This window comes from Rattus norvegicus, chromosome 11 (assembly GCF_021556685.1).
Source record: "Rattus norvegicus strain SHRSP/BbbUtx chromosome 11, alternate assembly SHRSP_T2T, whole genome shotgun sequence".
Classification (NCBI taxonomy): domain Eukaryota; kingdom Metazoa; phylum Chordata; class Mammalia; order Rodentia; family Muridae; genus Rattus; species Rattus norvegicus.
In genome coordinates this window covers 26,145,267-26,158,806 of record NC_141544.1, presented here as the reverse complement: position 1 = coordinate 26,158,806, position 13,540 = coordinate 26,145,267, and the positions used below count along the sequence as shown (strand labels likewise).

Sequence of the window (13,540 nt, the reverse complement as noted above, 5' to 3'; positions counted from 1 at the left end):
TGCATATACACATGTGCATGCAAATATGCAAACACACACATACATACACACACAAAAATGGGTAGATTTGTTGCTCACTCGAATATTGGGAGGATCAAAAGAATTTTCACATATATTTACCTTTTTTTGTTCTACATCTAGAAAAGATCAATATTAGGATTGGTTTAGCTGAAGACAATTATAGCAGAAGATTTGACTTAGCAAGTAGTTAGACAAGCAGTGGATTAAATATTGGCTCAAAAACATGGGGGCTGTAAGTTTTTGTGGATCATAAAAATGGTAATGCAACAATTAACAAGGTCATATTATAGAGCACAGACTTTACTCTAGCTTAATGGCTCTAAGGATAAGCATTTATCAGCAAGGAAGGATTTAGCATAAATTGACATGTAAATGAATTGACGACTGATCATAAATTAATTTTAGTGCTGAAGATGTAATAGAGACACAGCAAGATGCCACTTTATCATGGCATTTTATGCTCAGTAACATTTAAGCAACTTAATGTCCTATGTGAGATTCTTCTTCATCAGCCTGAATTAATTTCAGATATTTTTTCTGGCCTTTCAGCATTTTTAAGCTGAGGAATTTAGAAAGATTAAAGCTGTAAACACCAATAAATTTGCTATGTGGCATAAATTCATTTTTCATTAAATGTTTAAATATGTATTGATTATGTTTGTGGCTATAATGTGTCAGAAGTGTATGAATTGCTTACAGTTTCGAAAGATTCTCCAGGCAGGTTGTTCAGACTTGGTATTTTCTAATACATGTGTTCACAGATATGGTAGACATGATTCCTATCAAAGTGACTTACTCTTCAATCTAACAATGTTTTTCTTATCTTCTAATCTTTCTCTCTGTCTCTCTGTTTCTCTCTGGCTCTCTTTCTGTCTGCTTCTAAGTATGACTAAGAATCTCACACACAATTAAATTATGACAAAGTAAATTCATCAATTTACTTTGAATAAAAATACTATAAACTACTACTATCTGAATGTAGCCAAGTATACCATTATATATATACACATATATATACATGTATATATACATATATATACCATTATATATGTATCTTATTACATATTATTACATAAGATGCATTCCATTATATACTAAAAATATATTTGTTACCATTTTTTGTTGCAAGACAATCACATCATTATTTTTTTCTGTTTCTAAATAATCAACAAGAATTTACTAGCATTATATGTTATTTAATAAATAAATAAAAATAAATAAGCTAAATTTTCTAGGAATGTTTATGGAGATGTTCTTTTGAAGATAAGATAAGGTCATTGCTAAGACATTATACATCAGATAGACTAATGCATAAAATTTACAGTGAAGAATGAAAATATTAAATTTATATTATCTAATATGTCAATCTTTATTGAACTTCTGTACTTCAATGTCCCTGTATAACATATGCCAGAATGGATAATAGGTAGTTCTTTATCCATAAAACTCTACTTCCTATGGAATGTATATGCAACAGTTCCTGTCAAGGGATGGAACCAATGTACTGTTTTCTTCTATAGTATTTCTGCAACAAAGAGAATGAGTCTAAGTTTAACAGCAGACTGAAGGTGAAACAGAATCAAGGCAACAAAGAGCCAAGATTTCATTAGACACAGGAAATCAGAGTAGCAACTGACAAAGTATGCTTATGTGGTGGAAGATACTGTTGTGTGCCTACCACACTGCAGAGATAGACAAGACTCTGTAGTACAAGGACCCAGTGATTCAGAAGCATAATAAGGATGTGATTGCGATGATGATGATGATGACAGTCTAGAGATCTTTATATGGAGAAATCAAAGTGTGTCGGTTCTTGCAAAAGACAGTTAGACAGCAATAAGGAAGGCAGGAGTACCAGAGGCAAGCTCAAGAATTAAAGCATGAAGTGTGTGGAGAGAATAAGGGCTCTGCAGTTTTGGTGACACCGTACTGAATAGCTCAGAGCTTTTCTTTTTCCTTGTGGTAAGGGCACACAGTCCTTTGCTTTGCTTCTTCTCTCATTGTGGCCTATGGGTCCTCGACAATGATCTTTAACTCAGAGAGATGAATCTGTCTGAGGAGGATCTGTTGATATTTTTATCTGTCTTAGGTCCCTTGTAGTGGTCTGTGTCAAGCAGACTTGTTTGGAATATAAAGACCATGTCCTAGTGCTTTTTCAGCTGGACTCCGAACAGCCTCTCTCTGACACTCCTGACTCCATTTTAATGTCTCAGATGATACTACTCCTTTCCAATTCTGTTTGCTCTGCTCTGAAAAGGAACGTATGTGTGTCACTAACCTATTCACGAATATTTTAAGTACTTCAAACTCTTAACTACACTGCTCTCTTCAAAGGATGAGAATAGAGCAAAAACTCTACCATATTTGATTTTCACCTATTTCTCATAAATATGTATTTGTGTTAATTAGGAAACCTAAAACATGTGTTTCATAAACACATGTTTGTGTCTCCTTTCTAAATATATTAGGATAAGCACTATTTGGTAGTTTATTATATTATGAATTAAATCATATAACAACTTAAGTAAATATTAAATTAATTATAGTAAATAGTTGGTTTAACTCCCACTGTGATTTTGTGTTTTAAAAAAATTGAAAACTGGCTTTGTAGAACCTTAAGAAAGTGTTACTTGTAGTAGTATCTTCAAAGTATTTTATACCGGAAGCTATTTGTGCAAAAATTTGTATTTTTCCACTAACACTGTGTTTCATTTTGCAGAAAAATCTACCTTATGGCTCATGATATTTTATATTAATTATTTTTAAAGGAACTGGAGTTATTAAGCTAATTAAAATTACAGCATATATAACAACATTGTTGTAAATAAAATTCAGTAAAATGCAGTATTCTTTATATTGATATTGTTTAGCCATTTAATATATAAGTTTTTGTTGTTTTTATGACTAACTTTTAGCTTAAAATCTTGGTATAGTTTATGGAGTCTGAACTACATCTAAAATATATGCACACTATTTTTTAATCAATTCTTTCTGCTTAAATACACTAAGTTACTGCAGTCAGATCACTCTTTCTTGTTGTACAGCAAGTTACATATGTTTAGCAATCCTTGTGGGAAAATGATGTGATCATTAAATCAATTTAAGAATTGAACCAATTGATCTGTGATGCGTCAGTGAGATACCAACAGGTACAGTTTTTTAATGCCCTTAGTTCTCTGTTATTAGAGTGTTGGAGACATAGATGATAGTGGAATAAAGAACTCACAGTGAAACTTTAAAATATCAGCCAGGGGATGAAATAGCCAGCTTGGCCGTTATGCACTGTGTTACAGCAGACGAGGTATCTGATATCCACGACTTACTGGAGCACTACATTTGTTTTTAGGTTCAATGGTAAATGGATGGGGCTCTGCATCTGATGAGGATCGTAACTTTTCTAGTCATAGATCTAGTGTAGGTAGCTCCTCAGATGGCTCCATCTTTGCCAGCGGCAGCTTTGCACAAGCATTGGTGGCAGCAGCAGATAAAGCTGGTTTTAGGCTGGATGGAACCAGTCTTACAAGAACAGGTTGGTAGACTCTGAGTCAACACTCTTTGCATGAGAGAATCCTGTCCTCCAGACACTGACCTTTCCTTCTGCTCTTCCTTCTCAGTGAATCTAACTGCAGGCTTCTTAAAATATGCATGAACACAGTTGGATAGACGCTCTGTTACCAGGACAGCTCTTTGGATGCTAATATTTTGGAGCCAAAAATAGGCTCCTTCTCACTACCTTGCATCCCTTCCTTCCTTTCTTCTTATGGCTCTGCTGGTTAATTGCAGTGTGCTTCCTTTTCATATTACAAAAAAAAAAAGCAATTAAGATTGTCATTAAACTTTCAGTAACTCACACATTGCAAAATTCTCACAAAATCAATAATGAACCTGGTGATAAAAATTATTCAGCTTTTGTCTCCACTGCTTTACTTTCTCCCGTTTCTTTTTGCGGAGGCCCTTTCTGGGAAGGTTTCCTCAGCATGGGGTGAATGGGTCTAAGACTATCTAACAGTTCACTTGGCTGATGGTCCTAATTGTTTGACTAAGATGTTAATACAATGATTTATCTTTGTTTTAAAGGATGCTCACTAAAGATATACCCAACGCGTTTGTGAGTTCAATAAGATATCTATATGTGTACTGCTCTTTAAAGTGAATCTGTTTTGATTTCAAAGCCTAGTGAATAATAGCACCCAAGTCAAAATTTCATAATTGTTATGTGCATCTCATGCCACAGGGTGGGGAAAGATAGGTGCGATTAACTTTGGTAATTTATAAGTAAATGAGTATTTTGGGGGGGAAAAACAACAGCTTTGGCACAATTTATATGCCATTATATTTGTAATACACACTTCTTATCTGTATATAATAGAAGACAATATTCACATTTACTATGTTGTCTTAACAAAAGAAACTAATGAAGTATCAAATACATGATTCAATTTTAATGGCACTCAAATGGTAAATTGACCTTTGCTATACGTTCAGGTGATAAAATCACATCATGGATGTTTTCATAAGTTTCACCATCGTTATTTCTTTCTAATGTGCATGAAATATTCTTCAAACAAAACATAAGCATGCGTCAGGCATTGCAAAGGTTTAATTTTATAGATAATCCAAATTAAAATATGTTGTGATAGAGCTGGTTATTTGAATTTTCTTGCTTCCCAAGGCATAAGTCAGAATCTTTATGTTGCCTGAGTGCTTCTTGTGGTGTTTGCTACAAGCAAAGAAGGGAGAGGGTGCAAGGGAGCTAATAAATTAGAAGGCATAAGTGCACCAGCAGCATGTATGCTAAACGCTAATAAAGCATTAAGCAATATCAAGTCACACTGACTTAGGAAAGTGTAACTACATATGATAATTTTGTATGAAATGAAAATATGCTTAAGAGAATATGTGCACATAAACCAGTCCACTCTTACAATAATAAACTTAGTATCAAAATAATTCATTGTAGAAAATGTATTAGCTGACCCTTTTCCTAGAATAAATTCCATACATGGGATATTTTCCCAGAATAAATTCCACATATTCTAAACTATAAAAAGAAAAAATGTAGAATGCCAAGTCTTTTACGATAGGATAATATTACTCAGAAAACATATATCACATTTTGGGTTATACACTGAGACTATGACCTGCTACCTTCTACATGGATCTTAATTCTGCTGAAAGGTAGAATTCATTGTATATGAAAATTAAGTGGTAAGGTCAATTTTATGTATGCATCTCAGCAGACATTTTGTGTAAAATTTCAAATATTATGACTCCCAAAACACCAAAAGAGTGTTTAGCATTCAAAGAGTAAAATTTGACTCTTCAAATATAACAATACACAATTTAAAAAACAAAACAAAAAAGACGCTTTTCTTATTTTGAAAAGTAAATGTGGCACGCATTTGCATAGATTTATGAAAGAATTATCAAGATTGTCAAGTCTGAATAAAACTATAATCAAGCAATGGGAAGCATTTGGTTGGTGGATTTATTTCAGGTTCATTTGTTTGAAATGTGTTTCTGTTGGATGGGGTCTTCTTAGCTTATTAAAAACCGGGTAAATTACGTGCAGCAGGCCATGCATTCCATACAGACATGCAGTGGGCTTTTGTACCTTCACAGAGCATCTGTGGGTACATTCACTGTGTAGTCTAGTTAAGAGCAGAGACACAAGGCTAGACAGAAATAAAGTATTACAGTGGCATTCTCTATGTCCATTCCCTTGGTTTTCATTTCAGGAAAAGCCTTTACTTCCTCTCAAAGGCAGCGGCCCACCAGCCCATTTTCTACAGACAGTAACACCAGTGCTGCCCAGAATCAAAGCCAGAGGCCTCGGCCCACCAAAAAACACAAGGGAGGGCGGATGGACCCACAGCCAGTGTTACCTCATCGGAGGGAAGGGATGCCAGATGGTAGGTTACTCATCCTAACTACATTACCTCATGAAATGTTCTCTGTGTTCTCACTCACTTTCAGTAAAGGAGGTGTTGTAGACTAGGCACTGCCTCAATACTTACCAGTCCAGATACTTGGCCACGTGCCATGTTTAAATGAAACACACTCTTTTTCAATCATGTGAAATTCTTTATCATCATCATCATTACCTCACCATCAGCATGCCTCAAGAAGGACCTAGAATTCTACTTCCCAAAGTCTCAGCTCTTCTAAAACTCTCCAGCATCTCATCTTAAGTATAGGAAGGAAACTGTCAGTGAAAGTGCACTTGTAATTGTGTGAGAACACTTAAAATCATTGGGCCTATTATATTTTATTTTATTTTATTTTGAGAAGACAATGAAGTGATCAGCTAAGGTTTTGTGTTCATGAATTTTAGAACCAATAGGCATCCATAGTCTGTTGATATAAAGACTTTCTTTCTTCCAGGTACTGCAATATGTGATCACAATCTCATAAACAATAGAAAAATGAAAAAGAGAAATTTTATTTCTCAGTCTTAACGTCTAGGGAGTGCAACACTTGGTGCCAGTTAATAGGGTCCTTTATGGCTACAGGAGGTGGCTTCTTTTGGTAATCTCAAATGATGGAAGGAGTCTCTCTAGTGTTCTTTATAAGGGCCCTGAGCCAACATCATGATCTAATGTCCTCACAGTGGTTCACAACTCAAAATACTATACCAATAAACAATAGGATTAATTTCAGTATATGAATCCTATAGGCATAAAGATTCAATGCAAACGAAAGGCTCAATATTTGTTTGTTTTCTTTTACTTAAGGTCCAAAAATAAATACTTTTGACTTTGGGGAGCATAGGGCTTATGTTCTAAATCCATTCCTTGTCATGTGAGTATACGTATGGAGGAACAAATTTAAAACTGTAACTGCAGGTGTGTCTCAGTGTATAAAATGCTTGTCTACCATAGAAATGTAGCCATAGATTAGATAGCCAAAACTCCATAAACTGGGCTTGTTGGCACATGCATATAATCCAAATACTTGGGATGCTGAGTCAGCAATATAATAGTTCATCTTAGATGAGGTGGCTGAATGTGAGCAACAATGGTTTACGTAAATCATTTTATTTACACATAGCATCTAATCTTTGAGCATTTCACTAAATACTGCTCTCTTCAAGAAGCAATATTACTGAAAGACATACATGATCTGTGATGAGTCTATTTTATTATTCCTCTTAGTTCTAGTGTTTTTCAACTCACTTCTCATATTTTCTGAATATATAAAACTTCCCTTTCAATGCTCTGCAACTTAATATATCTTCATATTTCTTAAAGCTTTATAGGCAAAGAAAAATTTCTCCCTACTTCTCAAAAACACCTCCTTATGACCTCCCAAATTTATCATGAGATCAGTTTATTGAATATCAAGAGGATTAACCTAGCCAAGGTGAAGGTTAGAACCATTTGGCAATATCCTAAAACATGGCCTTCTGTGTCTGATGTAATTATCAGAAGTACAGTCGACTTTCTGTGCATTTCTGTAACTCATATTGGAAAACCTAGATCTAGTCCTTGGGCCTCAGAGTTAGTAGGATACGGTAAAACCTTAGTGGTAAAACATTATTGTTTTTTATTCTTATTTTTGCGAGAAGGAATCCAGCTGCCATCTTTGTACTTTCTGTGAATGCCAAGACTCAAAACATTGAACGTGTTTGTTTTAATGTACCTTGGGTTCATACTTTTTCCAGCTTTCTGTGTTTCTTTGGGAAGTGTTTCCATGAAATATGAATGTTAAGGGTACAGATGTTAACACAGTGTTTGTCCACTCTGAATTTCTAGCAAGCTCCAACTCTTGTTTGATCCTCCTAAGACTGGTATTGTAGGTGCTCACCATAGAACCTGCCTTTGTTTATATGTGGGTGCTGGAGGATTGAAATCAGGTATTAATGCTTGCAGAGAAGGCATATTACACACGCACGCATTCTCTCTAGCCCCAAGTCCCACTAGTTTTAAGACTGGGCTTTGTAGATTCTGAATATAGACTGACAGATTTTATTGTTGATGGTAGAATATCCTAGTACCAAGTGGCATATCCCACTTTTCAATCATTGTTATGATTACTGTATCCTTGTGTCAAGCTACTTTCTGAAGAAAGGGAGTAATTTTCTCTGTATCCACTGAGAAGAATTTGGAATAATGAGAAATGTCAGTTTTTCTCCCAAAAGCAATATAAAAAGTCCATACACATTCATAGACATACTTGTTTCTCTTATGGAATATCTCTTCTAAGCAGGGCTTGTTGAATCCAAGTCATGTATCCTTGAAAGAAATAGCCTGATCAATTCTGGACAAAAGATGGTAGACAGTTCCCCCTCTATGAGTTCTCCAGAGATTATCCTCTCTTGAACTGTACTGTCTTTGACCTCGTCATTAATTCCAAGTTAAGACAAAGATTTCTTCTCTGCCACAATATAGTTTTCTGAAAATTCATGAGCTCATTGGTTCCTTCATTTAAATATTTAGTGAGCATATATTATAGGTATTATCTCTCAGTCTCCTGTACCTTATATTCTAGTCAATAAACAGAGGTTCAGACCAATATGCATGCATAAATAATAACATAAATTATACTAATGGTGATTGTTGCCATGGAGAGAAACAACAGAAATTGTAAAGTATTTCAGAGGTAGAATTTTAATGTAGGGTTATCAAGGAAAGCTCAACAACAACACGAATATGATAAGAGGCAGGAAGAATATAAATAAAAGAACAATGTTGATGTTCAAGGAAAGGTTATCATAGGAGCTGATGTCAGCAATTAAAAGCCCAGTGTTTATTTGATATTTTTTAAAAGGAAAGTAAGACTATAACTAGAGCAGAGAGAAAAACAATATGGACTATGATGCCGGGCAGGTAAGAAAGGAGTAACATTGAGGGAGCTGTAAGCTGAGGATCTACTATGGGCTTTTATAGTGGAAATTTCCTGGAAGGATGTGTGTGTGTGTGTGTGTGTGTGTGTGTGTGTGTGTGTGTGTGTGTGTGTGTGTTTGAATTCATGTTAGTATATTTTGTATTTTTAAATTTGTATTTTTAAGGTAGGAGAGTGGCATAATCTTATACTTTTTATTTCCCAAATGTCAGTCTAGATTTTGTATAGGCAAGAATAAGTGGCCCTAATATAAAAATAGAGACAGTTGGAGGATCATAGAAACAATAAATGGGGGCGGGGTGCTTCATGGCATCCTCAGTGGATCAGTGAAAGCAATCAATAAGAAAGGTAAGATATTGGAGATGGAAGCAATGGGATTTGAAAATGTAAGTTAATATATGCCACAAAGAAAGGGATTCAAAGACAATGTCATAGCTTGGGCGAAGGTATAGAGTGGAACTGTAAAAGGAGAAACACGACAGTAAAAGCGTAAGTCTTTGTATGATGATGCAAAGCTATGTTTCAGTATTAAGCATAAACTTCTGAGCTGGCCTGGTTGCTGGGACACAATGGCATGAGTTGGGTCGTAACAAAAGAGAGATTCAACCTGGAGACGCTTGATTGCTCCGCCTTCATCCATCCCCATCGACCCCCATTCACTTACCTGAAACATAAATGAGAATAATAAGGTACCTATGACATTGGCCTGTCATCGATTGACAATAGCTAACCCCCAGCGGGCCAGGGAGATACTCTAGTGAATTGACTTACTTGAAATAATTCCACGAAGAATGGAATAATAAATTTAATTTAAGTAAATGCATTGGATTAAATAGTTTTATTTTTTCCACAGCCATTTGTAATTCCAACCCTTTCCAGTTTATTTCAATGTGCATGCAATATCCTTTATTCTTAGAAGATAAAATCTCCAAGGATATTATACAATTACCAAGCTATATAATTTCAAGTCAAATTAAATAGGCATCAGAATTTTAGCTGCCATAAGCAAATGCCATTTTGGCCATTCTAGAAATTAAACAGCTCAGATGGTGAATAAAAATCAATGACAAGATATGTTATTTTAGAATTCAGTACAATCCTTCCCCTCACTGACAGACTAAGCCCAATACTGAAATGAAATAATTAATTTGCATTCATAAAACACACATCAAAGGAAACCAGTATTAAAGGTAAAGGGAACACCAAGCCCATTAGATTACCATGCAAACAGATAGCATATTATTGCAGTAGATCTTCATTTTGAAAGAAGGGTTCCAAATGCATCCCTTTTCTCATCAATGATTAGCAGCTCTTAATCTAACATGAAGACACTCACAAGAGCTGAGAATACTACTTCAACTTGCAACGCCGAGAGCACATGCTCAACAAACCAGTAGCATCCTTCCAGTGGAAGGAAGTATTTTGCTTATAAAATAAAAGATAAAGCTTTAAAAAAACACAAACATTTTTAAAGGGGAATTGGCTTCTTGTGTACAAAACATTTGGTTCTCCCTTTCTAATTTAAAAAAAATATTATTAGAAAAAAACATGTTTATAAAAGTGGAATGAGAAATAATTGCCCACATTGAGTAGAATATCCTTAATTCATTTAATAAATGTATATTGCAGGATGTATAAGTTTTATAAATAAGGAATATAATTGTCTAATCTAAGGGCAAGCCATGAACTTCACAGTATCTCATAAGAAAAATCAGATGATAAAGACACAAATGAATGCTTAGAAGAATTGAAAGTCCTTAACCATGGCATTTTAGAAATCATATTAGAAAGATATAACAGGAAATGCAATCTCCTAATTAATGACATTCAAAATATAAAGATGACTATCTGAAGAGTTAGCAAGGGGAAATGAAAATTAGCTCATTTTCAATTTTTGTGTTTTCTTCATTTCCCAAGTTTAATTTTAAAAGCTCTTTCAAGATGAGTTAAACCACTCCGGACTTGTCGAATCACCTCTAAAAGTTCTTTCAAAAATGTATCCGGCCCATTTCAAATTTCCACAATGCACTGTCTGCATGACTCAGCACATAGCACATTCAATGCATGCTCTGGATATTAGTTATTACGTGTGAAAATTAATACAAGGGAAGATTATAATGTATTTAGTTGTAACTCATTAGGCGGGATCAGTTGTCAGACAAATGTTAATTGCATTTAATGATGTTAGCTTAACCCTGTGACCATTGCTCCGTGTGGCACACACTAGTACAGAGAGAGCCATATGCTATACAGGATGTGGCCTGTGGTCCCTTATTTACAGAGCGCGATCTCTCCCGAGGAGATCTTTAAGAACGCTATTGTTCTTGGTGGTGTTTACTAGCACAGCTGCTAGAATCTGTAGTGATTTTTCCCCCTCATAGTATTCTTACCTTGAAAAGATAGAATATTTATATAAACCACACACCATCCTTTACCTTGAATGCCAGCCCCTAGTTTGCTGTTGAAAATATGGTCCCTGTTGAAGAGATACATGAAAAAAGTCGATTTTATCTCAAAGATGAGATGGCAAGAAGGTAGAAGACAAATCAATACATGCATTTTGAATAGCCATTAATTGACTTGCACTTTCCACAACATTTTGCATGGGTGATACTTGTAAGGGGGCAAGGGTTTTTCAGTGTTGGGCCGGAGGGGTGGGATTGTTTTCGTTTTTTTTTTATTTTGCTCATTTTTTTTCAACTTGAACTTAAATTTGTATTTTTTTTTATTAAATCTTAGTCCATTCTAAACATTATTCAAAATTTTTAGATCTTCCCCCACCACCAGATCCCCCACCAGGTCAGGGTTTAAGGCAGCAGATAGGCCTGAGCCAACACTCTGGTAACGTGGAAAGCTCAACAGAGAGGAAAGGAAGCTCTCTAGAGAGACAACAAGCAGCCAACTTAGAAGACACAAAGAGCTCATTGGATTGTCCGGCTAAAACTACTGTAGAGTGGCAGCATCAAACCCAGGACTGGATAAACTCTACAGAGCGCCAAGAAGAAACACGGAAAGCCCCACACAAACCAGGGGTTGGATCAGGTGTGTGCTGCACAGTTCCAGAAAGTGTGACTGTACTCACTTTTTGTTTCCTACCGGGTATATTAGGAATGGCAACTGTTTAAGGGCATCTGGATTTGCCTCAAATAAGTTCAACCTGAAATTCTTCAGAGGAGTGTAACAGCACACTTCAGTAGAGGCCTATTCCACAAGTTGATCCGGTATGAGGTCTTTGCATTTAGAAACCTCCAGGTTTCATCTGGAGTGCTCAGAACACAGCTTAATGTTTTTAATCCTTTAATATCCATATTGAGTTTTTTTAAGAACACTAAACTTCTCATTTTATGTCAACTTAATATCAACTTGAAACTGATGGTTGAAGTAGGGAGTCATTTGAAAGGGAGTTAACATCTTTCAAAAAGGGAGAATTCTCCTTTTCACAGAACTGCAGAGATGAATAATCAGATATCCCAAAGTTAGAAAAGGAAGATTTGAGCTGGTATGTTGTTCTTCGTATGACTAAATGAAGTTCAGTGTTAACACTTGGATGGGAAGGTCACTTATTTATAAGAAATACTTTCCTTAAATAATATAAACTTCGTAATTCCTGCTTAGACATTATTTGGTGGAGGGGTAAATCTGTTGTAAAAACTATGGTTTGGGGGGGGCATTCACCCCTGCTTAGTGTCTACTGGACGTGAGCACACAGACACATTCAGAACAGTGTCCTTTTCTACTCTCTATTCATTTGTACTCAGTCATGTCTAGGTTTGTTCTCACTCCATGCATTTCTCTTAATTACCTCATGTCACCATGTGATGTTAAAGTCTTAGAAGGTTTATTTTGTCAAGGGACCAGAAATGACAATGGCAATATCTAGATCTACTGAGACATTTTGGAAGGTTACCAGCTGTTACAAAACACTATGTGCCCTGTCTCATTAAATACTATCTGAGGAGCAAACGGATAGATTCAATCAGTAGGTTTTATTCACTTAATCACGACGTATAGCCAGAAAATTGGAAGAAACAATAATGGATGTGGAGGGGACAGGACATGGTGAACAACTAGAATAAAGAGAAAAGCAGATCTGAGTATTAACATACGGATATAACACAATTTGGTTTTTTGGAGACACGATATCTAAAAGGAACATTAATATATTATAATGAGTGTTTTGTTCTCTTTTAATGAAATGCAGAACTTTTTACACAATGGATTTCTGACTCAAGAAATATCAAACGTTTAGGAAACTTATTTAATATATATTAATATAATATATATATTCTTATCTAATTCTATATCCACAACCTAAAACGATTTCTATATCTATTTCCATAATTTAAACTAAAAATAAAATCATTTTTCTTTGGTCTTACTGGGAAAAATTAAATTGAGCTTCACTGACTTCCAAAAAGATTTCTCAGACACTGTTTTTGTTATGCCAACTATGGTTCAATTCAGCAGCCCTCTATTACAATGACTTTAAACCTTGCAAATACTATGCTGCCCTTATCCCCAAATCTCTTTTGATTTAGTCCAGTCAGCATGCATTGTAGAAAAGTTGCCTGCATGTGGAAATTCCTCTAATATCCAGAACAAATTAAACTTTACCCCCATCCCTGAGCTCCCAGGGACTAAACCATCAACCAATGAGTCCATATGGAGCGGCCCA

The 13,540-nt window shown here is 35.3% G+C and overlaps 1 protein-coding gene across 39 annotated transcripts in view; it reads left to right on the top strand.

Annotated features, from left to right (window-relative positions):
- Window positions 1-13,540, top strand: part of Robo2 (roundabout guidance receptor 2) — a 1,571,587-nt gene that overhangs the window by 1,552,682 nt on the left and 5,365 nt on the right. For 14 of the 39 annotated variants that reach the window (NM_001415038.1, NM_032106.4, XM_087577067.1 and 11 more), the window contains 2 exon segments: window positions 5,760-5,933; window positions 11,635-11,907. In NM_001415038.1, coding sequence (NP_001401967.1) covers window positions 5,760-5,933; window positions 11,635-11,907 — 447 coding nt within the window. 39 annotated transcript variants of the gene reach the window in all.